Source organism: Cherax quadricarinatus, chromosome 14 (genome assembly GCF_038502225.1).
Source record: "Cherax quadricarinatus isolate ZL_2023a chromosome 14, ASM3850222v1, whole genome shotgun sequence".
Lineage (NCBI taxonomy): Eukaryota > Metazoa > Arthropoda > Malacostraca > Decapoda > Parastacidae > Cherax > Cherax quadricarinatus.
Genome location: NC_091305.1, coordinates 48152338 through 48180048, shown reverse-complemented (window position 1 = coordinate 48180048; position 27711 = coordinate 48152338). Strand labels below are relative to the sequence as shown.

The window sequence follows — 27711 nt, the reverse complement described above, 5'->3', positions numbered from 1 at the left end:
AAGATCACTGTCAGTGGTTCACACATTGTATATGTGTGAGTTTAAACACGTACGCTTACCTGTACGTTTGTGAATTTTGGCATTAAGGAAAGAACGAACTCAACAAGTTGTCGAAAATTCTGTTTATTAGAAAAGACATATCACAGATTATATTTTTGAGTATTACATTATTATTATGGTGACCTAATATAAAAATAGACAAGACGCATTACGGAGGAAATAGTGATATAGAACTGTAACATGTGTATCTTACTTTCCGCTGTAACCCCCTGAGCTCTGCTGCTGTTGTTGTTGACCATCCTGCTGGTTGATGATACCATCCAGCCACTCACGGAAGTACTGCACATCAACATACACACCAGGCACATCTTTCTGGCCACAGCCGATACCCCAGGCGGTGATGCCGGTAAGGACATAGTCTCCTGTGGTTTGATCCTGGCAAGCCAGTGGGCCACCTCCATCTCCCTCACAGGCGTCCTTCTTCTCCTCCCCTCCAGCACACATGAACGACTTATCCAGGATAAAGAATTTGCCCAGGCGCGTCTTACGCAGTAGCCCCTGGCATTCAGGATTAGGCACGACTGGCACCTCGACCTTCTTCAGGATTACTTGATACTTACCACCATCGAAGGCATCCTTACCCCAGCCCGTAGCGAAGCACCGAGTCCCTTTAGGGAATATTTGTCCCTTATTTGGAAGACATATTGTGTTAATGTGATATTGGAATACCACAGGTACGGACAACTCTACCACAGCAATGCCGTTATGTACGTTTTTAGGATTGAATAGTGGATGAATTTTAATGGATGCCACATTTGCGTCGTAGTACTGCAGGGGTTCCTTGTACTGGTCAACTTGCCACTCACCGAGCCGCACGCGCAGGTCATTCACAGGTAAGTCTTTAACACAATGCGCAGCGGTTAGCAACCAGCGATCACCGATGAGGGACGCACCGCACTTGAAAGTGAAATTAGAGAAGAAGATAATGGCTTGCCAAGGAAACTCTGCGAAGGTTGTCTGGTAATACTTAAGGTCTTTGTTTTGGATGCGAGTATCCAGGGCAATGTTATGGACGCCACACTTGTCTGCGGCCGGGTAAGATGTATCAGGTGTTGGCGGTGTGGGATTACGGCAGCACACTCCGGGAACTGCTAATCCTGTACCACTGAGGAGACACTGTGACCACTTGCCGCCGCTGGAGTGGGAGACGTAGGCACCAGCCTCGTTCAGAATATCTCCCTGGCAGAGTATATCTGGCAGACACACTGAATTGTCAGGGCAGGTGTCAAGGACGGGCACAGTGGGCGGAGGAGCTGGGTAGCAGCACACGCCCACGATGTTGGGATTAACGTAACATGGCTGGGGAGAGAAGTCATCGTAAGAAAAAGACATAATTTAACACAGAAGGATAATTAATATCTAATACTCTGCAATGGCGTCAATCCTGGGATGCAACCCAAAATAACTAACATATTTACTAATGCATGTATATAAATGTATACAGCAGGTGTAAGGAAACGTGCCCTTATCAGCTCAGTTACAAGTAACTTTGAATGAAGAGAAAATAGATTATAATATGTTTAAGCGTGCATTTATAAAATAGTTCAAGCGAGTATTTATATAATAGTTCAAGCGTACATTTGTTCTACCATTGTACAATTAAGTTATTTCAGAACAATCGTCAAAACATTAATCGCAAAATATCACTTCTTTGATATTATCATTAATAATAATAATAATAATAATAATAATAATAATAATAATATCTTTATTTCTACAAGTACATGTACAAGGTATATAGGTCTAGTTGACATCAGTGACATACTACAATATAGAAAGCCGCTTGTTATGCAGAGCATTTCGGGCAAATTAGGTTAGTTTTGTCCCAGGATGCGACCCACACCAGTTGACTATATGGCCAGACTTTTGGGTCACCCTGTGTGTGTGTATATCTAACTATCTATCTATTTATATATATATATATATATATATATATATATATATATATATATATATATATATATATATATATATATATATATATATATATATATATATATGACAATTCCAATGGCAACCTCGTCACTTGCGATAACCTTCTGTTGGCATTCAAATCCACTGCTAGCAGTACACTATCCCACATCCCTAAAGCGGCTCGCCCATATGCAGCAGGGAAATTCACAGACCTTCTTAAGCGGGTGAATGGAGGTTCCACCAACTTAGAAGCCCGAGGCACCATCCAAACATGGCGCAACCTACTCTTGTTCGGGAGTAGGAAATGAATGGTTGTCTAGGGCAATTGGTGTAAATTGCTGGCTAGACAGATACTGCAAGGAGCTTGCAATCCCATTCATTGACAACTGGAACAACTTTTATGGCAAACATGATATGTATGCAAGGGATGGGGTTCATCTCTCTGGGGCAGGGGTGGTAGCACTTGCAGACTCGATTGAGAAGGCCATTGGTGAAATGCCTATGATTTTAAACTGATGGAAGATAGAGGTATGGGTGTGTGTGGGAAACAAGCAGGTTGCAACACTAGGGTTGGAAACATTAAATGTATAAAAGGCATTCAGCATGAAGTTATAAATAAAGACAATAGAACAGGTCAGCAAACAAAGGGGGACAGCAGAGGGCAGCAAGGGACTAGCTCCCTTAAGGTTTACTATACTAATAGCAGGAGTGTTAGAAATAAGATAGATGAGCTAAGATTAATTGCAAGTGCAGGAAACATAGATATTATTGCTATAACAGAGACCTGGCTCAATCTGAAAGATAGAGAGATGCCCTCTGAATGTCACATACAAGGCTATAAATTATTCCACACTGACAGGGTCAACAGGAAAGGTGGTGGAGTAGCGATGTATGTCAGAGACAATTTAAATTGTTGTGTTAGACAAGATATTAAATTAGAAGCGTCAGCCACTGAATCTGTTTGGTTACAGCTTCTCGAGGGCCGAGAAAAACTAATTTTGGGTGTGATTTACAGGGCCCCAAATCTTGATAGGGAGTGCAGTAAACTTCTATGGGATGAAATTCGTAAGGCATCTACATACGAAAATGTTGTGCTAATGGGAGATTTCAACTATAGACAGATTGACTGGAGCAATTTGACAGGAAATTTAGAGTCGGGTGACTTTCTTGATACGATCCAGGATTGTTTTTTAAAACAGTTTGTGACAGAGCCAACTAGGGGAAATAACCTCCTTGACTTGGTTCTTGCCAGTAGGGAAACACTAATTAATAATCTTGAGGTTAATGATGAGCTTGGGGAGAGTGATCACAAATCACTCAGTTTTAACATATCATGGAATTCCCCTAATAATGGCAATCAAGTCTCCGTCCCTGACTTTCGCTTGGCTGATTTCATAGGACTGAAAAATTACTTAGGTGGGCTGAACTGGAATGACCTGACTAGGGGTCAGGTAGGTGGTGATGGTTGCCGATATGATGCTTTCCAGGGCATAGTTCTAGCTGCTCAGTCAAATTATGTTCCAAATAGGGAAATCAGATCAAACAAAAATGATCCTAAATGGATGAACAATAGATTAAAATATCTGATTGGTCAAAAGAGAGGCATATATAGGCAAATCAAAAGAGGAGAGGGGCAATTAAGAAATCGATATATTCAGTTAAAGAGAGAAATAAAAAAGGGAATTAGAAAAGCAAAAAGAGATTATGAGGTTAAAGTTGCAAGAGAATCGAAGACTAACCCAAAAGGATTCTTTCAGGTATACAGAAGTAAGATCAGGGACAAGATAGGCCCACTCAAAAGTTCCTCGGGTCAGCTCACTGACAGTGATAAGGAAATGTGTAGAATTTTTAACACATACTTCCTCTCAGTTTTTACACAGGAGGATACCAGCGATATTCCAGTAATGATAAATTATGTAGAACAGGACGATAATAAACTGTGCACGATTAGGGTCACAAGTGACATGGTCCTTAGGCAAATAGATAAATTAAAACCTAACAAATCCCCAGGCCCTGATGAACTGTATGCAAGGGTTCTAAAGGAATGTAAAGAGGAGCTTAGCACACCTTTGGCTAATCTTTTCAACATATCACTACAAACTGGCATGGTGCCAGATAAGTGGAAAATGGCAAATGTGATACCTATTTTCAAAACAGGTGACAGGTCCTTAGCTTCGAACTATAGACCAATAAGCCTAACCTCCATAGTGGGAAAATTTATGGAATCAATAATTGCCGAGGCAGTTCGTAGCCACCTTGAAAAGCATAAATTAATCAACGAATCTCAGCATGGTTTTACAAAGGGGCGTTCCTGCCTTACGAATTTATTAACTTTTTTCACTAAGGTATTTGAGGAGGTAGATCATGGTAATGAATATGATATTGTGTATATGGACTTCAGTAAGGCTTTTGACAGGGTCCCACATCAGAGACTATTGAGGAAAATTAAAGCACATGGAATAGGAGGAGAAATTTTTTCCTGGATAGAGGCATGGTTGACAAATAGGCAGCAGAGAGTTTGCATAAATGGGGAGAAATCAGAGTGGGGAAGCGTCACGAGCGGTGTTCCACAGGGGTCAGTGTTGGGCCCCCTGCTGTTCACAATCTACATAAACGACATAGATGAGGGCATAAAGAGCGACATCGGCAAGTTTGCCGATGACACCAAAATAGGCCGTCGAATTCATTCTGACGAGGACATTCGAGCACTCCAGGAAGATTTGAATAGACTGATGCAGTGGTCGGAGAAGTGGCAGATGCAGTTTAATATAGACAAATGCAAAGTTCTAAATGTTGGACAGGACAATAACCATGCCACATATAAACTAAATAATGTAGATCTTAATATTACGGATTGCGAAAAAGATTTAGGAGTTCTGGTTAGCAGTAATCTGAAACCAAGACAACAGTGCATAAGTGTTCGCAATAAAGCTAATAGAATCCTTGGCTTCATATCAAGAAGCATAAATAATAGGAGTCCTCAGGTTGTTCTTCAACTCTATACATCCTTGGTTAGGCCTCATTTAGATTATGCTGCACAGTTTTGGTCACCGTATTACAGAATGGATATAAATTCTCTGGAAAATGTACAAAGGAGGATGACAAAGATGATCCCATGTATCAGAAACCTTCCCTATGAGGATAGACTAAGGGCCCTGAAACTGCACTCTCTAGAAAGACGTAGAATCAGGGGGGATATGATTGAGGTTTATAAGTGGAAGACAGGAATAAATAAAGGGGATGTAAATAGTGTGCTGAAAATATCTAGCCTAGACAGGACTCGCAGCAATGGTTTTAAGTTGGAAAAATTCAGATTCAGGAGGGATATAGGAAAGTACTGGTTTGGTAATAGAGTTGTGGATGAGTGGAACAAACTCCCAAGTACCGTTATAGAGGCCAGAACGTTGTGTAGCTTTAAAAATAGGTTGGATAAATACATGAGTAGATGTGGGTGGGTGTGAGTTAGACCTGATAGCTTGTGCTAACAGGTCGGTTGCCGTGTTCCTCCCTTAACTCAATGTGACCTGACCTGACTAGGTTGGGTGCATTGGCTTAAGCCGGTAGGGACTTGGACCTGCCTCGCATGGGCCAGTAGGCCTTCTGCAGTGTTCCTTCGTTCTTATGTTCTTATGTTCTTATTGTCTGTCTTGCAGTTCCTAAAAGACGAGCAAACTGCTAACCACGCCAGTTATCAAGGCAGTGCGCAACTACCCAAGAACGGATAATTGTGTCCCTCTGCCCCGTCATCGCAGGAATCAAAGAAAAGTCCCACTGAAAACGAGAAAATTTGCGCACAGGTTAGCAAAAAAATCGAAGAAGGTAACACAGTGGGAGCAATAAGAATAATTACAAGTGACGACACTGTAGCCCCCAAGGATGAGACCAGAGCCCAAGCACTAAGAGACAAGAATCCAACCAGGGACACCATAGCCATCAACGACAACCCTGAGGAAGACCCCATCACTGAACAATTAATTTTGCCAGAATCGGAAGTCTATAAGGCGATTGTGTCATTTCCAGCAGGATCTGCAGGAGGTTACACTGGAATTCGACCTCAGCACCTCAAAGAGATGGTAAATCCAGTACTCGGTGAATCTGCATCAATTCTTCTCACCGAGTTAACAATTTTCGTCAACAATTGCCTGGCTGGGCGAATCCCAGAAGAAATTAAACCTTTCATTTTTGGAGCCTCACTATGTGCTTTGAAGAAGAGGGATGGGGGAATCAAACCCATTGCAGTTGGAAACACTCTTCGCCGTCTCGTTGCCAAAGCAGCAGTGAGAAACATTCTCCTAGAAGCTGCCACTTTACTCCAGCCACACCAACTGGGCTTTGGGGTCTCTCAAGGCAGTGAAGCCGCAGCTCATGCCGCAAGGGCCTACATCAGGGACCTACCAGAAGACAAGGCCATAGTCAAACTTGATTTTAGAAATGCCTTTAATATGGTGAAGAGAGATGCTGTTTTGTCAGCTGTTCGGGATCAGTTCCCCAGTCTTTTTCCCTTCATTTCAGCCGGCTACAGCAAACCTTCAATTCTTTTGTTCGGAGAACATGAAATTCAATCATCAGAGGGTGTTCAGCAGGGTGACCCACTCGCTCCACTTCTCTTCTGCTTGGCAGTAAGAGAACTAACTTCCAGCCTATGCAGTGAGCTCAATATCTGGTACCTGGATGATGGCACTCTGGCAGGTACTGAAGAGTCCCTCGTGGGGGACCTACAACAGGTGAAAACACAGGGAGAAGACTTGGGACTCATCCTCAATCCCTCCAAGTGTGAAATCATCACAGCGAACCAGGAAATAATCAATGCTGTGCGAAGAATCCTCCCGGAAGTCTCAACTACCACTCCGTCCAACAGTACCCTCTTGGGAGCACCGCTGGGTCACCAGGCCATCGACACTGTCCTCAGGGATAAATTGAATGACCTGATGAGAATGGAGGAGAGAATATGCGATCTTGATGCCCATGATGCTCTGTATCTCCCCACAAGGTGTCTTAATATGCCAAGACTCACTTACTTCCTGAGGTGTGCACCCTCTTTTGACAACCCAGCATATGATGAATATGACACATACCTGAGATCAACTTTTAAGAAGGCACTGAACCTGTCACTAGAGGATGAGCAATGGGATCAGGCAACCCTCCCAGTACAACTGGGAGATATAGGGGTGTGCAAAGCAACGCATGTTGCTTTACCTGCTTTTCTGCCTTCGTGTTTGGCTTCCAGTGCATTAATCAAGAAGATAGTTCCCGAACGCTTAAGAGACGTGGTAGGAGCTCAAGACCCCAGGTTTACTGAAGCAGTGATTCGGTGGGACACCCTTACAGACTCCTCCAGTAGACCAGCTCCTCCCAAAGAGCACAAACAGTCCCACTGGGACAAACCGATCATGGAAAAAATCGCCAACACAGTGCTCTCCAATGCTTCAGGAAAGGACAAAGCTCGTCTCCTGGCAGTGAAGGCACCACACCCAGGAGATTTTATGTTAGCTGTTCCCAATTCCTCCCTGGGCACCCGTCTTGACCCACAGACCATTCGGATTGGTGTTGCTCTTCGCCTAGCCGCCCCCATCCTCACCGAACATAGGTGTATTTGCGGCAGGGCGACAGTTGATCAATTCGGACTTCATGGTCTCGTGTGTCACACAGCAGAAGGGGAGTATACCAGACATGAGGAGGTCAACAACATCATAAACAGAAGCCTCGCCACAGCCCGTTGCCCAGCTAAACGGGAACCCTAAGTATAGAGGTCTGATGGAAGTCAAAAGCGTCCTGATGGAGTCACTATGCTACCCTGGAAGGATGGAAAGCAGATTGCCTGGGACTATACCTGTGCCGCCACATTGGCAGACACCTACTTGCCATACTCTGTAGTGGAAGGAGGTGGAGCTGCCAGCCACAGGGAGACCCAGAAGATCCGAAAATATGAAGACCTTCCCCTTGCTGTAACTTCATTCCAATAGGGTCGGAGACCCTTGGAGCATGGGGCAAGTGTGCTCTAAAGTTCCTCAAAGAGCTGGGTGAAAAGCTCATCATAGAAACCAAGGACCACAGGGCGACCAGCTTCCTCTTTCAGAGACTCAGTGTTGCGATCCAGAGAGGAAATGCCTGCAGCATTCTGGGCACGCAGCCCACCACAGGGGAGCTGAAGTAAGTATTCGAGAGGTAGCTCTGAGTTACCTATGTTGTTTTACTTTCTGTTGTATTTTTGTGAATGTTTGGCCAATGTATTTTGTCTTTAAATAAAACATACTTGATATATATATATATATATATATATATATATATATATATATATATATATATATATATATATATATATATATATATATATATATATATGTCGTGCCGAATAGGCAGAACTTGTGATCTTGACTTAAATAGCAAAGCTCATCTTGCCATATAGGACAAGTGAAAATTTGTATATGCAATAATTTCGCCAAAATTATTCTGAACCTAACGAAAAAAATATATTTGATTGTGTTTGTTTAGTAATAAATTATTGTAAACGTACTTAAAATATATTTAGTTGGGTTAGGCTATAATAAATTGCTCTTGTTATAATAAGGTTAGGTAAGTTTTCTAAGATTCTTTTGGTGCAAAATAAAAAATTTTTACATTAACATTAATGAAAAAAATATATCTTTAAACGTATTGGAGAAAATTTCAGAAAGGACTTAATTTTAAATGAGTTCTTACTAAATGACCAGTTTTACATATTCGGCACGAGACACACACACACACACACACACACACACACACACACACACACACACACACACACACATATATATATAGATATATATATATATATATATATATATATATATATATATATATATATATATATATATATATATATATATATATATATATATATAGATGAAGACTGGGGGAGTGGTTGGTACAATACCAAGAAGAGAGAAGGGTATTCTCACCGAGTTTGAAGGGCTGGGTTTCTTGTCAGCGGTGTAGCAGAGGTCAGCTACGAGACAGGTCTCCTCCCCTGGACACGTAGTTAATGGTGGTGGTGGAGTACAACACTGCCCCACCTCTGTCGTACTGCCCTCCAGATAACATGCCTGTGGCGTGGATTTCTGTCTATTAGATCTGATGGTCTCTAGCACCATGACACTGCGTTTCAGAAAATGTTTGATGGCCATGTAATGTGAGTTGTAACATATGAGCACATAATGTATATTTTACAACATAAAGGTCTTACCTGGCTGTCACCAGCAGCACTTTGTGTTACCTGTCCGCTACAGGTTCCTGAGGGAACACACACTGAGGTACCGTCTCCTGGACAGGTGGTGAGTGGCTTGGGAGGCTCGCAACACACACCATTAGGATCATCTTTGCCTAGATAGCAGATCTGTGGGAGTCATGTATACAAGACTGTAATGATGACTGTCTACACTACCTCTGATGACATTATCTACTTATTGTTGATTTTGAATGTTCTCTATGAGAATAATCTAACAGTTTTGATATTCACTTAGGTTAGGTGAGGTTCGTCAGGAAACAGGATAAGTGTTTCCTGACGCAGGTCTTAGATGATGACCCGCCGTTGAAGCTTTTGGTCATCTGACTAAGGCCTTCCGCTGGCTTACCAGTCCACCCCTTTAAAAATTGTCATAGTTATAACCACTTTTTTTATATATTCGCTAATTTTTGGTTCATGAACATAAAAGATGTGTTGCTTAGTTCATGACAAGTTGAGCTTTGCAAATGATGTCTCTGCCCGTTTCTTGCCGGTAAGAGGCTCTTGATCCAAGGAATTGGACCTGTCCTCCCCTATGGATTGAATCTGAATGCTTCCTATTCACTATACTGCTGTATGACAAGACTCTATAGGTCTTGCGGACCATGAATGTAATAATAATGATGGCTAACATAAACAATAACGTGATAACGGATGGACAAATGTGATTTAGGAATCTCAGTACCTGTGTATCTCCACACTGAGAGTACTGAAGCTGTGTATCTCCACACTGAGAGTACTGAAGCTGTGTATCTCCACACTGAGAGTACTGAAGCTGTGTATCTCCACACTGAGAGTACTGAAGCTGTGTATCTCCACACTGAGAGTACTGAAGCTGTGTATCTCCACACTGAGAGTACTGAAGCTGTGTATCTCCACACTGAGAGTACTGAAGCTGTGTATCTCCACACTGAGAGTACTGAAGCTGTGTATCTCCACACTGAGAGTACTGAAGCTGTGTATCTCCACACTGAGAGTACTGAAGCTGTGTATCTCCACACTGAGAGTACTGAAGCTGTGTATCTCCACACTGAGAGTACTGAAGCTGTGTATCTCCACACTGCGAGTACTGAAGCTGTGTATCTCCACACTGAGAGTACTGAAGCTGTGTATCTCCACACTGAGAGTACTGAAGCTGTGTATCTCCACACTGAGAGTACTGAAGCTGTGTATCTCCACACTGAGAGTACTGAAGCTGTGTATCTCCACACTGAGAGTACTGAAGCTGTGTATCTCCACACTGAGAGTACTGAAGCTGTGTATCTCCACACTGAGAGTACTGAAGCTGTGTATCTCCACACTGAGAGTACTGAAGCTGTGTATCTCCACACTGAGAGTACTGAAGCTGTGTATCTCCACACTGAGAGTACTGAAGCTGTGTATCTCCACACTGAGAGTACTGAAGCTGTGTATCTCCACACTGCGAGTACTGAAGCTGTGTATCTCCACACTGAGAGTACTGAAGCTGTGTATCTCCACACTGAGAGTACTGAAGCTGTGTATCTCCACACTGAGAGTACTGAAGCTGTGTATCTCCACACTGAGAGTACTGAAGCTGTGTATCTCCACACTGAGAGTACTGAAGCTGTGTATCTCCACACTGAGAGTACTGAAGCTGTGTATCTCCACACTGAGAGTACTGAAGCTGCCACCAGTACTTTGTCAGCTTTGCTGCTTACACACACCCATTGCTTACTATTTTTTAGGTCATTGCTTATGATTACTAGAAAATAATTTCTTTCTGGCTTTGGTTAGTTTGTTGCCAAATGTTTTGTGGTCATGTTTGAGAGTGTTATACCCAGAATGTTTGAGAGTGTTATACCCAGAATGTTTGAGAGTGTTATACCCAGAATGTTTGAGAGTGTTATACCCAGAATGTTTGAGAGTGTTATACCCAGAATGTTTGAGAGTGTTACACCAAGAATGTTTGAGAGTGTTATGCCCAGAATGTTTGAGAGTGTTATACCCAGAATGTTTGAGAGTGTTATACCCAGAATGTTTGAGAGTGTTACACCAAGAATGTTTGAGAGTGTTATGCCCAGAATGTTTGAGAGTGTTATACCCAGAATGTTTGAGAGTGTTATACCCAGAATGATTGAGAGTGCTATACCTAGAATGTTTGAGAGTGTTATACCCAGAATGTTTGAGAGTGTTATACCCAGAATGTTTGGGAGTGTTATACCAAGAATGTTTGAGTTATACCCAGAATGTGTGAGAGTTCTTTACCCAAAATGTTTGAGAGTGTTATACCCAGAATGTTTGAGAGTGTTATACCCAGAATGTTTGAGAGTGTTATACCCAGAATGATTGAGAGTGCTATACCTAGAATGTTTGAGAGTGTTATACCCAGAATGTTTGAGAGTGTTATACCCAGAATGTTTGGGAGTGTTATACCAAGAATGTTTGAGTTATACCCAGAATGTGTGAGAGTTCTTTACCCAAAATGTTTGAGAGTGTTATACCCAGAATGTTTGAGAGTGTTATACCCAGAATGTTTGAGAGTGTTATACCCAGAATGTTTGAGAGCGTTATACCCAGAATGTTTGAGAGTGTTATACCCAGAATGTTTGAGAGTGTTATACCCAGAATGTTTGAGAGTGTTATACCCAGAACGTTTGAGAGTGTTATACCCAGAATGTTTGAGAGTGCTATACCCAAAATGTTTGAGAGTGTTATACCCAGAATGTTTGAGAGTGTTATACCCAGAATGTTTGAGAGTGTTTTACCCAGAATGTTTGAGAGCGTTATACCCAGAATGTTTGAGAGTGTTATACCCAGAATGTTTGAGAGCGTTATACCCAGAATGTTTGAGAGTGTTGTACCCAGAATGCTTGAGAGTGTTATACCCAGAATGTTTGAGAGTGTTATACCCAGAATGTTTGAGAGTGTTATACCCAGAATGTTTGAGAGTGTTATACCCAGAACGTTTGAGAGTGTTATACCCAGAATGTTTGAGAGTGCTATACCCAAAATGTTTGAGAGTGTTATACCCAGAATGTTTGAGAGTGTTATACCCAGAATGTTTGAGAGTGTTTTACCCAGAATGTTTGAGAGCGTTATACCCAGAATGTTTGAGAGTGTTATACCCAGAATGTTTGAGAGCGTTATACCCAGAATGTTTGAGAGTGTTGTACCCAGAATGCTTGAGAGTGTTATACCCAGAATGTTTGAGAGTGTTATACCCAGAATGTTTGAGAGTGTTATACCCAGAATGTTTGAGAGTGTTATACCCAGAATGTTTGAGAGTGTTATACCCAGAATGCTTGAGATTGTTATACCCAGAATGTTTGAGAGTGTTATACCCAGAATGTTTGAGAGTGTTATACCCAGAATGTTTGAGAGTGTTATACCCAGAATGTTTGAGAGTGTTATACCCAGAATGTTTGAGAGTGTTATACCCAGAATGTTTGAGAGTGTTATACCCAGAATGTTTGAGAGTGTTATACCCAGAATGCTTGAGATTGTTATACCCAGAATGTTTGAGAGCGTTTTACCCAGAATGTTTGAGAGTGTTATACCCAGAATGTTTGAGAGTGTTATACCGAGAATGTTTGAGAGTGTTATACCCAGAATGTTTGAGAGTGTTATACCCAGAATGTTTGAGAGTGTTATACCCAGAATGTTTGAGAGCGTTATACCCAGAATGTTTGAGAGTGTTATACCCAGAATGTTTGTGAGTGTTATACCCAGAATGTTTGAGAGCGTTATACCCAGAATGTTTGAGAGTGTTATACCCACAATGTTTGAGAGTGTTATACCCAGAATGTTTGAGAGTGTTATACCCAGAATGTTTGAAAGTGTTATACCCAGAATGTTTGAGAGTGTTATACCCAGAATGTTTGAGAGTGTTATACCCAGAATGTTTGAGAGTGTTATACCCAGAATGTTTGAGAGTGTTATACCCAGAATGTTTGAGAGTGCTATACCCAGAATGTTTGAGAGTGTTATACCCAGAATGTTTGAGAGTGTTATACCCAGAATGTTTGAGAGTGTTATACCCAGAATGTTTGAGAGTTATACCCAGAATGTTTGAGAGTGTTATACCCAGAATGTTTGAGAGTGTTATACTCAGAATGTTTGAGAGTGTTATACCCAGAATATTTGAGAGTGTTATACCCAGAATGTTTGAGAGTGCTATACCCAGAATGTTTGAGTGTTATACCCAGAATGTTTGAGAGTGTTATACCCAGAATGTTTGAGAGTGTTATACCCAGAATATTTGAGAGTGTTATACCAAGAATGTTTGAGAGCGTTATACCCAGAATGTTTGAGAGTGTTATACCCAGAATGTTTGAGAGTGTTATACACAGAATGTTTGAGAGTGTTATACCCAGAATGTTTGAGAGTGTTATACACAGAATGTTTGAGAGTGTTATACCCTGAATGTTTGAGAGCGTTATTCCCAGAATGTTTGAGAGTGTTATACCCAGAATGTTTGAGAGTGTTATACCCAGAATGTTTGAGAGTGTTATACCCAGAATGTTTGAGAGTGTTATACCCAGAATGTTTGAGAGTGTTATACCCAGAATGTTTGAGAGTGTTATACCCAGAATGTTTGAGAGTGTTATACCCAGAATGTTTGAGAGTGTTATACCCAGAATGTTTGAGAGTGTTATACCCAGAATGTTTGAGAGTGTTATACCCAGAATGTTTGAGAGTGTTATACCCAGAATGTTTGAGAGTGTTATATCCAGAATGTTTGAGAGTGTTATACCCAGAATGTTTGAGTGTTATTCCCAGAATGTTTGAGAGTGTTATACCCAGAATGTTTGAGAGTGTTATACCCAGAATGTTTGAGTGTTATACCCAGAATGTTTGAGAGTGTTATACCCAGAATATTTGAGAGTGTTATACCCTGAATGTTTGAGAGTGTTATACCCAGAATGTTTGAGAGTGTTATACCCAGAATGTTTGAGAGTGTTATACCCAGAATGTTTGAGAGTGTTATATCCAGAATGTTTGAGAGTGTTATACCCAGAATGTTTGAGAGTGTTATACTCAGAAAGAATTAATTCGCAAATGTCTAAGCTGAACATCATCTTCCACGTCTCTGACCACAGCACCAACCTCTCCAGATCACTAAATACTCGAACAATTTGCTTAGTGTGCTGCAGTTTTCCACAATTTGGTGTTATCTGAAATTTTTTCTATCCTAGATGCTAGCTCTACTTCGAGATTATTTAAGTACGTTGTGAAGAGGATTGAAGCATGAACCAGACCCTGGGAACTCCAGTCTTCAGGGGAAGCTTCTCGACACTGTTTCCTGTCTGAGCCAGCCACTTATCCAGGCATGAAGTTTACCTCGTATATTATGTGCATTTATTTTTGTCCTCAATGTAAGTACTTATGAACACTCTGCCAATCACTGTTGACACAGATAACAAGACTCCTCGAGTCCCGTTCTCACAAGCACCCCTAGGGTACACTTCTTTTGAGAATCAACTAAGCTGCAGGAAATTCCTGCCTCCATGCAGGAACTAGAACAGACTTGTGATGAATGGTTTTGAAAACCGACAAGTTGAACATTGAGACACTACAGTATGTAAGCCACGTCTACGGTCCTATGCTGTACATTCTACAAGACTGATGGACTGAACACATCGACTCCAGGCTGAGGGACTGATTACCTCAAACTCCTCCTCTCCTTACACCCTTCTGCTTTGTATTGGACTGATGAAGCCACTGTGTGCCGACACGTTTCCTAAATAAAGATTCCCGTATGTTGCATAAGTGTCTCAATGTTAGAACAGACTTACTTGGTTTGTGGAGTCTATACTAGCTAGAAATCTCATGATTCTACCCAAGTTACCGAGATTTCTAATGGCTTCCCCCTCACTTCAAGACACCATGTGCACTGAAGGACTGATTCTTGCAAGCTGGTAAATATTATTAGTATATCTAACAACATCCTAGAGATCCTGAAATCTTTGGAGGTTCCCACAATTAATATTTATGTATGTAAGGAATTACCAGTTGCTGGTCTAATATTCAAAGGGTAATCACAAAGTAATCTCAGCTGCTATTTACCACTGAGTCGGGCGTCTGCCCGAAAGTAACCCGTAGCTGAATTACCATGCATTTCCAAAGGCATTGCCGGCCAGTAAATACTAAGAGAAAAGCAGGAAATTGTCTTACTACGGAGGTCTGGGAAGAGACAAACTATTCGCCGTCCTTCATGGAAGCCTCTTCGATCTTTATCATTGATCACCAGACAGTATTTTGAGGTCAGCGTTGGTCCTTGAGCTCGGAGCTCCCTAGCTGTTGCCAGACCGCTGTTTTTTTTTTTTTTCTAGAAGGGCGAGTGAAAACCCTGTATGCCTCTGCTATACCTCTCATCATCTACAAACCTCTCTTGTACAAAGAGTTGATAGCTTTCACAATATACCTAATCTCTTTACCTAGTATAAAATAATATTAGTGTCGAAGTTACATTATTAATTCTAACATTATTTACTAACAATTTCAACCTACCTAAATCATCCGTACGACATAAATCTATCAATCTGAACACTAAACTTAATGTTATTGGTGGGGTAAGGATGTGTTAAAGGTCACCGCGACCGATGTCAAATTATTGACATCGAATCCGGCAGTGGAATTTGGGTCCCAATAAATTTCCACAATTAATCTTCGAAGAGGTACTTAATGGAAGGCCTGGAAATCCAGATATATTGCGTTTGTTGGGAATTTTTTTCCACCAGTTTTCATATATATAATTGTAAAATTCGAGTATGTTAGTAAGACGATTTTTTTTTCTTTTCCAATCTATGCTGGTTTAAGGTTATTTTTTAGAAAATTGAATGTCTTGTTCTAAAAATAATCTCCAATTGCTTACCTAAAATGGACGTTAAGGTGATGGAACGATAGTTGAGGGTTACAAGAATTGTCCTCAGTCTATTGACACCATTCTTTCCATTGATTTGCTAAATATTACAAGTAGTGAAATACTTCCTTACAGTAATATTGATGGAGTGTTTTCACAATACTTCGTCACACCATACATACTAACACTGGTACTGTTTCACACCACACACAAACACTTTCGAGAGCTTACCGAATGTAGTCTGATATCGATGTTGCCGGTGCCGTCAGTTAGGAGGTTGCCATACGAGGTACAGAGGTTCTGGGTGACACAAATCTTCGTGCCCGGGCAGGTCTGCAGCGGTGCCGGCGGCTTCGGTGGAGTGCAACACACTCCAGGTTCCAGATTGGCTCCCACGAAACAATCCTGAGCGATGTATAGGCATTTGAAAACCCACGTTAGATGTGTAGTACCTTGTCGCAATCATAAATTTAGGAAATGCGAACATAAGAGTGACAGAGAAGTGATAAGTTGCAGATGTATAGAGTAGGTGGTGAAATAATGAAACCAGCGAAACGAGACTCGGGATAAGGTATATATCAGAGGTGACTATTTCCATTGAAAGTGTTGACGGGGATGTGTGATGTCATGTAACACTAATATCACTGATGGGGTTGTAAAGTGAAGAGTAAAGTGATGGGGACAGTAGTGGTCCGAGCATATAAGGAATCTGATATAAAGTGGGAGTTGAGCTTTCTTTTGACAGATAACACAGTGCTACTGTGAGGATGCTTTTGACAGATGACACAGCGCTACTGTGAGAATGCTTTTGACAGATGACACAGCGCTACTGTGAGGATGCTTTTGACAGATAACACAGTGCTACTGTGAGGATGCTTTTGACAGATGACACAGCGCTACTGTGAGGATGCTTTTGACAGATAACACAGTGCTACTGTGAGGATGCTTTTGACAGATAACACAGCGCTACTGTGAGGATGCTTTTGACAGATGACACAGCGCTACTGTGAGGATGCTTTTGACAGATGACACAGCGCTACTGTGAGGATGCTTTTGACAGATGACACAGCGCTACTGTGAGGATGCTTTTGACAGATGACACAGTGCTACTGTGAGGATGCTTTTGACAGATGACACAGCGCTACTGTGAGGATGCTTTTGACAGATGACACAGCGCTACTGTGAGGATGCTTTTGACAGATGACACAGCGCTACTGTGAGGATGCTTTTGACAGATGACACAGCGCTACTGTGAGGATGCTTTTGACAGATGACACAGTGCTACTGTGAGGATGCTTTTGACAGATGACACAGCGCTACTGTGAGGATGCTTTTGACAGATGACACAGCGCTATGGAGAGGGTGTTGTTTGCAGTTGACACAGTGCTATCATGAGGGTGTTTGCAAATGAGACAGTGCTTTCATGAGGTTGTTGTTTGCTAATTAGACAGTGCTATTGCGAGGGTGTTGTTTGCAGATAATACAGCGCTATCGTGAGGGTGTTGTTTACTATTTATAAAAAAGTGTCTGAACATATAATGGAAAGAAAGTTGCAGGTTTTTTAAAGAATTTCTGGACAGAAAGACTTAGTGTGAGCATGGTGCTGTGGGTAGTGTGAGCATGGTGCTGTGGGTAGTGTGAGCATGGTGCTGTGGGTAGTGTGAGCATGGTGCTGTGGGTAGTGTGAGCATGGTGCTGTGGGTAGTGTGAGCATGGTGCTGTGGGTAGTGTGAGCATGGTGCTGTGGGTAGTGTGAGCATGGTGCTGTGGGTAGTGTGAGCATGGTGCTGTGGGTAGTGTGAGCATGGTGCTGTGGGTAGTGTGAGCATGGTGCTGTGGGTAGTGTGAGCATGGTGCTGTGGGTAGTGTGAGCATGGTGCTGTGGGTAGTGTGAGCACGGTGCTGCTCGTAGTGTGAGCATGGTGCTGTGGGTATTGTGAGCATGATGCTGCTGGTAGAGTGAGCATGGTGCTGCTGGTATTGTGAGCATGGTGCTGTGGGTAGTGCGAGCATGGTGCTGTGGGTAGTGTGAGCATGGAGCTGTGGGTAGTGTGAACATGGTGCTGTGGGTAGTGTGAGCATGGAGCTGTGGGTAGTGTGAGCATGGAGCTGTGGGTAGTGCGAGCATGGTGCTGTGGGTAGTGTGAGCATGGAGCTGTGGGTAGTGTGAACATGGTGCTGTGGGTAGTGCGAGCATGGAGCTGTGGGTAGTGTGAGCATGGTGCTGCTGGTAGTGTGAACATGGAGCTGTGGGTAGTGTGAGCATGGAGCTGTGGGTAGTGTGAACATGGTGCTGTTGGTAGTGCGAGCATGGTGCTGTGGGTAGTGTGAGCATGGAGCTGAGGGTAGTGTGAACATGGTGCTGTGGGTAGTGTGAGCATGGTGTTGTGGGTAGTGCGAGCATGGAGCTGTGGGTAGTGTGAGCATGGTGCTGCTGGTAGTGTGAACATGGAGTTGTGGGTAGTGTGAGCATGGTGCTGTGCGTAGTGTGAGCATGGTGCTGCTCGTAGTGTGAGCATGATGCTGTGGTTAGTGTGAGCATGGTGCTGCTGGTAGTGTGAGCGTGGTGCTGGTGGTGGTGTGAGCATGGTGCTGTGGGTAGTGTGAGCATGGTGCTGCTGGTAGCTTGAGCACGGTGCTGCTGGTACTGTGAGCATGGTGCTGTGGGTAGTGCGAGTATGGTGCTGATGGTACTGTGAACATGGTGCTGCTGGTAGTGTGAGCATGGTCCTGCTGGTAGTGTGAGCATGGTGCTGCTGGTAGTGTTAGCATGGTGCTGCTCGTAGTGTGAGCATGGTGCTGCTGATAGTGTGAGCATGGTGCTGTGGGTAGTGTGAGCATGGTGCTGCTGGTAGAGTGAGCATGGTGCTGCTGATAGAGTGAGCATGGTGCTGCTGGTAGTGCGAGCATGGTGCTTTGGGTAGTGTGAGCATAGTGCTGATGGTAGTGTGAGCATGGTGCTGCTGGTAGTGTGAGCATGGTGCTGTGGGTAGTGTGAGCATGGTGCTTATGGTAGTGTGAGCATGATGCAACTGGTAGTGTGAGCATGGTGCTGCTGGTAATGTGAGCATGGTGCTGCTGATAGTGTGAGCATGATGCTGCTGGTAGTGTGAGCATGGTGCTGTTTGTAGTGTGAGCATGGTGCTGCTGGTAGTGTGAGCATGGTGGTGCTGGAAGTGTGAGCATGGTGCTGCTGGTAGTGTGAACATGGTGCTGCTCGTAGTGTGAACAAGGTGTTGCTGGTAGTGTGAGCATGGTGCTTTGGGAAGTGTGAGCATGGTGCTGTGGGTAGTGTGAGCATGGTGCTGCTGGTAGTGTGAACATGGAGCTGTGGGAAGTGTGAGCATGGTGCTTTGGGTAGTGTGAGCATGGTGCTGTGGGTAGTGTGAGCATGGAGCTGTGGGAAGTGTGAGGATGGTGCTGTGGGTAAAGTGAGCATGGCGCTGTGGGTAGTGTGAGCATGGTGCTGCTGGTAGTGTGAGCATGGAGCTGTGGGAAGTGTGAGCATGGTGCTGTGGGAAGTGTGAGCATGGTGCTGTGAGTAGTGTGAGAATGGTGCTGTGGGAAGTGTGAGCATGGTGCTGCTGGTAGTGTGAGAATGGTGCTGTGGGAAGACTGAGCATGGTGTTGCTGGTAGTGTGAGCATGGTGCTGTGGGTAGTGTGAGCATGGTGCTGCTGGTAGTGTGAGCATGGTGCTGCTGGTAGTGTGAGCATTGTGCTGCTGGTAGTGTGAGCATGGTGCTGCTGGTAGTGTGAGCAAGGTGCTGCTGGTAGTGTGAGCAAGGTGCTGCAGGTAGTGTGAGCATGGTGCTGCTGGTAGTGTGAGCATGGTGCTGCTGGTAGTGTGAGCATGGTGCTGCTTGTAGTGTGAGCATGGTGCTGTGGGTAGTGCGAGTATGGTGCTGCTGGTACTGTGAGCATGGTGCTGCTGGTAGAGTGAGCGTGGTCCTGCTTGTAGTGTGAGCATTGTGCTGCTGGTAGTGTTAGCATGGTGCTGCTCGTAGTGTGAGCATGGTGCTGCTGATATTGTGAGCATGGTGCTGTGGGTAGTGTGAGCATGGTGCTGCTGGTAGTGCGAGCATGGTGCTGCTGGTAGTGTGAACATGGTGCTGCTGGTAGTGTGAGCAAAGTGTTGTTGGTAGTGTGAGCATGGTGCTTTGGGTAGTGTGAGCATGGTGCTGCTGGTAGTGTGAGCATGGTGCTGCTGGTAGTGTGAACATGGAGCTGTTGGAAGTGTGAGCATGGTGCTGTGAGAAGTGTGAGCATGGTGCTGTGGGTAGTGTGAGCATGGTGCTGCTGGTAGTGTGAGCATGGAGATGTGGGAAGTGTGAGGATGGTGATGTGGATAAAGTGAGCATGGTGCTGTGGGTAGTGTGAGCATGGTGCTGCTGGTAGTGTGAGCATGGAGCTGTGGGAAGTGTGAGCATGGTGCTGTGGGAAGTGTGAGCATGGTGGTGTGGGAAGTGTGAGCATGGTGCTGTGGGAAGTGTGAGCATGGTGCTGCTGGTAGTCTGAGCATGGTGCTGTTGTTAGTGTAAGCATGTTGCTGTCGGCAGTGTGAGCATGGTGCTGTTAGTAGTGTGAGCATGGTGCTGCTGGTAGTGTGAGAATGGTGCTTTGGGTAGTGTGAGCATTGTACTGCTGGTAGTGTGAGCATGGTGCTGCTGGTAGTGTGAGCATGGTACTGCTGATAGTGTGAGCATGATGCTGCTTGTACTGTGAGCATGATGCTGCTGGTAGTGTGAGGATGGTGCTGCTGGTAGTGTGATCATGGTGCTGCTGGTAGTGTGAGCATGGTACTGCTCGTAGTGTGAGCATGGTGCTGCTGGTAGTGTAAGTATGGTGCTGTGGGTAGTGTGAGCATGGTGCTGCTGGTAGTGTGAGCATGGTGCTGTGGGTAGTGTGAGCATGGTGCTGCTGGTAGTGTGAACATGGAGCTGTGGGTAGTGTGAGCATGGTGCTGTGCGTAGTGTGAGCACGGTGCTGCTCGTAGTGTGACCATGATGCTGTGGGTAGTGTGAGCATGGTGCTGCTGGAAGTGTGAGCATGGTGCTGCTGGTGGTGTGAGCATGGTGCTGCTGGTAGAGTGAGCATGGTGCTGCTGGTAGTGTGATCATGGTGCTGCTGGTAGTGTGAGCATGGTACTGCTCGTAGTGTGAGCATGGTGCTGCTGGTAGTGTGAGCATGGTGCTGCTGGTAGTGTGAGCATGGTGCTGTGGGTAGTGCGAGTATGGTGCTGCTGGTACTGTGAGCATGGTGCTGCTGGTAGAGTGAGCGTGGTCCTGCTTGTAGTGTGAGCATTGTGCTGCTGGTAGTGTTAGCATGGTGCTGCTCGTAGTGTGAGCATGGTGCTGCTGATATTGTGAGCATGGTGCTGTGGGTAGTGTGAGCATGGTGCTGCTGGTAGTGCGAGCATGGTGCTGCTGGTACTGTGAGCATGGTGCTGCTGGTAGTGTTAGCAAGGTGCTGCTCGTATTGTGAGCATGGTGCTGCTGATAGTGTGAGCATGGTGCTGTGGGTAGTGTGAGCATAGTGCTGATGGTAGTGTGAGCATGGTGCTGCTGGTAGAGTGGGCATGGTGCTGCTGGTAGTGTGAGCATGGTACTGTTTGTAGTGTGAGCATGGTGCTGTGGGTAGTGTGAGCATGGTGCTGTGGGTAGTGTGAGCATGGTGCTGTTGGTAGTGTGAGCATGGTGCTGCTGGTAGTTTACCTGGAGTTTACCTGGAGAGAGTTCCAGGGGTCAACGCCCCCGCGGCCCGGTCTGTGACCAGGCCTCCTGGTGGATCAGAGCCTGATCAACCAGGCTGTTGCTGCTGGCTGCAAGCAAACCAACGTACGAGCCACATCCTGGATGGTCAGGAACCGACTTTAGGTGCTTGTCCAGTGCCAGCTTGAAGACTGCCAGGGGTCTGTTGGGTAATCCCCCTTGTGTATGCTGGGAGGCAGTTGAACAGTCTCGGGCCCCTGACACTTATTGTATGGTCTCTTTACGTGCTAGTGACACCTCTGCTTTTCATTGGGGGGATGGTGCATCGTCTGCCAAGTCTTTTGCTTTCGTAGTGTGAGCATGATGCTGCTGGTAGTGTGAGCATGGTGCTGTTTTTAGTGCGAGCATGATGCTGCTGGTAGTGTGAGCATGGTGCTGCTGGTAGTGTCAGCAAGGTACTGCTGGTAGTGTGAGCAAGGTGCTGCTGGTAGTGTGAGCATGGTGCTGCTGGTAGTTTGAGCATGGTGCTGCTGGTAGTGTGAGCATGGTGCTGCTGGTAGTGTGAGCATGGTGCTGCTGGAAGTGTGAGCATTGTGCTGCTGGTAGTGTGAACATGGTGCTGCTGGTAGTGTGAGCAAGGTGTTGCTGGTAGTGTGAGCATGGTGCTGCTGGTAGTGCGAGCATGGTGCTGCTGGTAGTGCCAACATTGTGCTGCTGGTAGTGTGAGCATGGTACTGCTGGTATTGCGAGCATGGTGCTGCTGGTAGTGCTAGCATGGTGCTGCTGGTATTGTGAGCATCGTGCTGCTGGTAGTGTGAGCATGGTACTGCTGGTAGTGTGAGCATTGTGCTGCTGGTAGTGTGAGCATTGTGCTGCTGGTAGAGTTAGCATTGTGCTGCTGGTAGTGTGAGCATGGTGCTGTGGGTAGTGTGAGCATGGTGCTGCTGGTAGTGTGAGCATAGTAAGACATGATTCCACTGACCTGATATTTGCCAGTCTCGTCAGTGGCGTGGGTGCCAGTGCAGGCTCCACTAGCGACACAGGTGTCACCTGCTTTGCATGACGGGTACTGACAGCACACAGAAGGGACTGTCGGGTATTCAGGGTTGACACACTGTGGAATACAGAGTTTTATGGTAATCTCTTTCAGCAAAGCACTTTACCACATTACGTAGCATATAATATATCAGCTTTTCCTTCAGAATAGCCAGGCAATACTAAAGGTGATGTAAATGGTTTAGAAAAACGATAAGTTAAAGAACGAGACACTTGTTCAACATTTCGGAATCTTCATTTAGGAAACGTTCCATCAGTAAAGTTTCCATAATGATGGACAAGTGCCTCATTCCACTTCGAAAGATATTTGGGAGACTCACCGAAATAGGCTTACCGCCGATACGCTTGTCGAGTAAGCCTTCTCCAGAGGTTATTATCTTCCCGTCATGGCAGAGGTAAGTTGAGACGCATTCATAGCCATCGACACATTGTCCTGGTAAGACAGGGACGCCAGGCTTACCTCCACTTTGTTGTTGCTCGAGGCCACCGCTGGATTCCTCCTCTACGATGCTGCCAGAGCCTCCACTGCTGTGTGCTGTTCCACCTGTTGCCTCCACCACTGTTGATCCACCACCCCCTGAGTAACCACCTTCTGAGGTACCCCCACCTTCAATGATGCCCCCACCACCTGAGATGCCTCCTTCTATGATGCCTCCACTTCCTGAGGTACCCCCACCACCTGAGAAGCCTCCTTCTTCTATGATGCCTCCACTTCCTGAGGTACCCCCACCTTCAATGATGCCCCCTCCACCATCTGAGATGCCTTCTATGATGCCCCCTCCACCACCTGTGACGCCTCCTTCTATGATACCCCCACCACCTCCAGACTCTACCTGTACGTCAGCTGTTAAGCCGGGAATAAGGCAACAAATTTTTCCGATGCCTGCACACAGAACGGCAGTGTTCTGGGGATATGAAGGAGAGACTTAATGTTAACCTCTCAACACATTGTTTACTGAGATCAAGTCACAATTTTGCACTGAGTATAATTACACAGGTATATGATGAATAATACATATGCAACATTTGAGTATCTTTATATATGAAATGTTTCACCCACACATGTGTCATTCAACAAGTTATCAGCATTGCATGCCTTTAATTATACACTGGTAAGAGTGGCACTAACCTCCTTTGGCACTGGCACTGGTGATCGTAGGTTCAGCTGTCCTACACCGCTCGTGTCGATCTCACCGTTGATACATATCTGCCATGGCGCACAGGCATAGTTCTGAAAAGTAGACATCAGCTTCAGTGCCAAACATAGTGCCAGCGGCTCGTGTATGAATGCCAGAAATCTTAATTAGTTATGAATTCCCTCTCTTACGTTAATTTTGATGCTGGTGATAGATTCTTGAGCAAAGGAAATGGAACAGCCCTCCCATTTCTTGCATCAACTCTGAATTACCGCCCCTTCCCCAGGCGGTTCATGACCCCTAGGGGTTTAGCGCTTCTACAGGAATATAATAATAGTATGTATGTACAAGGTGAGGTATGGACACTGACCTTAGAACAGTCAGGAGCTTGCTCGAACTTGAAGTCTTCAGTCAACACCTCCGTGTCACCACCCTGTCAATACCACCTTATCAGTTATACTCAGAATGTCAGTTCATGTAAATTGATAAAACAAATAATACCGTACATTAGAACGTCAAGAACCATGGCTGAAATGTGATGATAAACGGTAATTATGGCCAAGTTCATTTCATGAATACTCCTTCAGAACCTGGCCTGCCGCACCTGCTGCTGCTGCTGCTGCTGCTGCTGCTCACTGCCGCCCCCCGCCAGTGCTTCATGCAGCTGCTGGTCTGTGGATGGTGCGGCTCCTCCTCCTCCATACTGAGGCCAGGACCTCGTCATCTCTGCCGTCAGCACCACCAGCAGTAGCGTCACTACCCAGCCAGTCCTCATCTGTCACCAAACACAAAACATTAATGTTCAGTTTTACATGAAACTTATTACAATGAACCAGTGTGAAGACAGGCAAGGTGCGAATAATTTTTAAATGTCAACCAGTTTCACAAAACTTATTTACTGTACCGAGTGGAAATACGGTATTTATTTACTCATTTTATGTTTATATGATATTTTAACTACGATGCAGCGAGAGCATCAGCAGCAACCAGTCCGTCTAGCAGCTGCTGCTGTGGCTGCTGCTGCTGTGGCTGCTGCTGCTGTGGCTGCTGCTGCTGTGGCTGCTGCTGTGGCTGCTGCTGTGGCTGCTGCTGCTGTGGCTGCTGCTGTGACTGCTGCTGCTGCTGGTTGTCTTATAACAGACTCATGTTCGGTAATTGTTCCTGTCATATGAACTAACATCAAGAACTATGTGTATCTTACATGACTTAGGTTGGTCTCTGTTACAGTAAATCACACATGATTGGTAACCTCATGAGGTCATGACATGAAGCTGCTTGACTTGGGAGACTTCAATGGGAGGATGGCAATATCTTTGAAATATTCTACTATGGGTTCAGCAATTACGACAGCTTTAATGACTTATCATAATTATTATTTTGGATGGCCTGTCACACAGTGGAGATTACGAGAACATCACCTGAGTGACATCACAATCAGTGACGGCAACTTTACGATGTCGTGGGGCTCCAAATGACTGCTTTTCGTAACTGCAAAATTTATCAGCTCTATTGAAGGATAATTTCATCTTAATTTCGAAGGAAACAATTATATTTTGCTCTTTTATTTCAAAATATCTTTATCTTTATCAAGATACGGATGAATGATTCGTTGAAAATATAATTAACCAAAATATCATCATTTGTAAGACACAGCAGAGCGTCTCATATATGGTAAAATGTCTCTCACTTTACTGTCATGCACTACACACAACTTGTTACAATCTTAACTTCAGGGAGATACGGACACGGAAGCTTGTGTGTTGTATCCTACGTAAGTAATCAATATATATATATATATATATATATATATATATATATATATATATATATATATATATATATATATATATATATATATATATATATATATATGTATATATACATATATATATATATATATATATATATATATATATATATATATATATATATATATATATATATATATGTATATTACTTATGTATATATATATATATATATATATATATATATATATATATATATATATATGTATATTACTTATGTATATATATATATATATATATATATATATATATATATATATATATATATATATATATATATATATATATATATATATATATATATATATATATATATATATATATATATATATATATATATATATATATATATATATATATATATATATATATATATATATATATATATATAATATATATATATACATTTATATATATATATATATATATATATATATATATATATATATATATATATATATATATATATATGTATATATATATATATATATATATATATATATATATATATATATATATATATATATATATATATATATATATATATATATATATATATATATATATATCGGGACTAGTTTCTACTGGGGTATCCTCCCCAGGATACGACCTAGCGCAGCTCACTAGCATCTAGGTACCTAGTTCACTGTTAGAACAGTACGTGTAACAGCTGTAGGGCGAGTTGCATATTCGTGCACTTATGTACACCTGTAGCTAAATAAACTTACTAGACACTGAATTAAACATGCATTTGAAATCACTGGGGATAACTAAGGACGGATAGCTAAGGAGAACCTGGGAAATTCAAGCCCACCTTTACTGTCGTGTCGCTGTGATGAGCACTGACGACATGAAGCTAAGTGGAAGACTTTATAGCCGCTGTACGCGGGAGAAGTGGCGGTGGGGGGTGGTGGGTGGAGCTTTACACCCCTTACAGGAACCCCAACCTCCAACCACGCCGTAGGTCCCTCCTCCCAAAAGAACCCCCATTCACAACAGGTCTCAGCTCTCCCACTTCCCAAGCTCCCCCACCTCCCGCTTCCTCTCCTGGGTTTCCCTGAAAGGTGCTGCTCGGATACAGCTTGTCTCCGCCCTGTCTTATATATTGCTTCATACCTAGAACCAGTGTAAGAATTTTGTGTTCAAATGTTGTCCGATCAGAAAAAAAAAATCGCCAATATGAGTATCATTATTATTGTTACATTGGTAGGTAGTAGTCAGAGAGAGAGAGTGAGCGCCCAGGAACCTGCTTCACTACTGCCATGTACTGTGAAACCGAAACCTGTTAAATGTTTTTCACTTTGTCATGATTGTTGATCTTCTTTCTTTCTCATGAACCCGTAAGATAACAGGTAAAGCTTCTTACTACCGCTTACACTTAGTACACACTCCACATGCGATTGTGCATGTGCCCGTATGTGTAAGTTTATTTAGATACAGGTACACATAAGTACATACTTTAACATATGTGTAAATTAACTAGGATAATACAAAAAGCCAGACAAAGAGACTTATTTTCATTGGCGTCTATGAGTGTTTACACACTCATCTGAGTTTCTTTCTAAATTCTAGTTCTAGGCCTTGTAGCGTTTCGTTTGCTTTACCTGGGACAGTGGACTGAATGCCTCTCCCATGTGCAATGTGTTGTTAATGGTGACTTATAATGGAGAGAAAAGAAAAGACACAATTGCAGAGAGGAAGTTTACTGAGATATTCGCCTGAGACAAACTTTTTCTGTCTTCATCGACAATACTGCCTGATGAGAGGGCTAATAACCTCCTTCAGCATGCGAGTTTAGCGCTCCACCTTGCATGAGAGAAGGGCTAAATTCGTACGGGGTGCACTTCGTACGTGAGGGAATATAAGACAAACAAGTTCTCTAAAAGAAAAGGAAAATAAGTTGCTGTTTCTTGTGTGAAGAAACACGTGAGATGTGTGAAGACACC

General features: G+C 43.6%; 1 protein-coding gene across 2 annotated transcripts; it reads right to left on the bottom strand.

Moving 5' to 3' along the window:
- Positions 1-107: 107 nt before the first annotated feature.
- Positions 108-26725, bottom strand: LOC128694725 (inactive serine protease scarface). Of its 2 annotated transcripts, none has more exons than XM_053784988.1 (10): positions 26580-26725; positions 24564-24734; positions 24330-24392; positions 23953-24054; positions 23144-23728; positions 22750-22881; positions 16290-16463; positions 9197-9346; positions 8913-9056; positions 108-1359 (listed from the first exon to the last, which is right to left on the bottom strand). In XM_053784988.1, the coding sequence occupies exons 2-10, from the start codon at positions 24732-24734 to the stop codon at positions 250-252; spliced, it is 2631 nt and encodes an 876-aa protein (XP_053640963.1). In that variant the 5' UTR covers positions 26580-26725; the 3' UTR covers positions 108-249. The 2 variants fall into 2 exon arrangements, with proteins under 2 accessions (XP_053640963.1, XP_069941094.1); XM_070084993.1 differs by having other exon boundaries at positions 24330-24395; positions 24570-24734.
- Between the last annotated feature and the right edge of the window lie 986 nt (positions 26726-27711).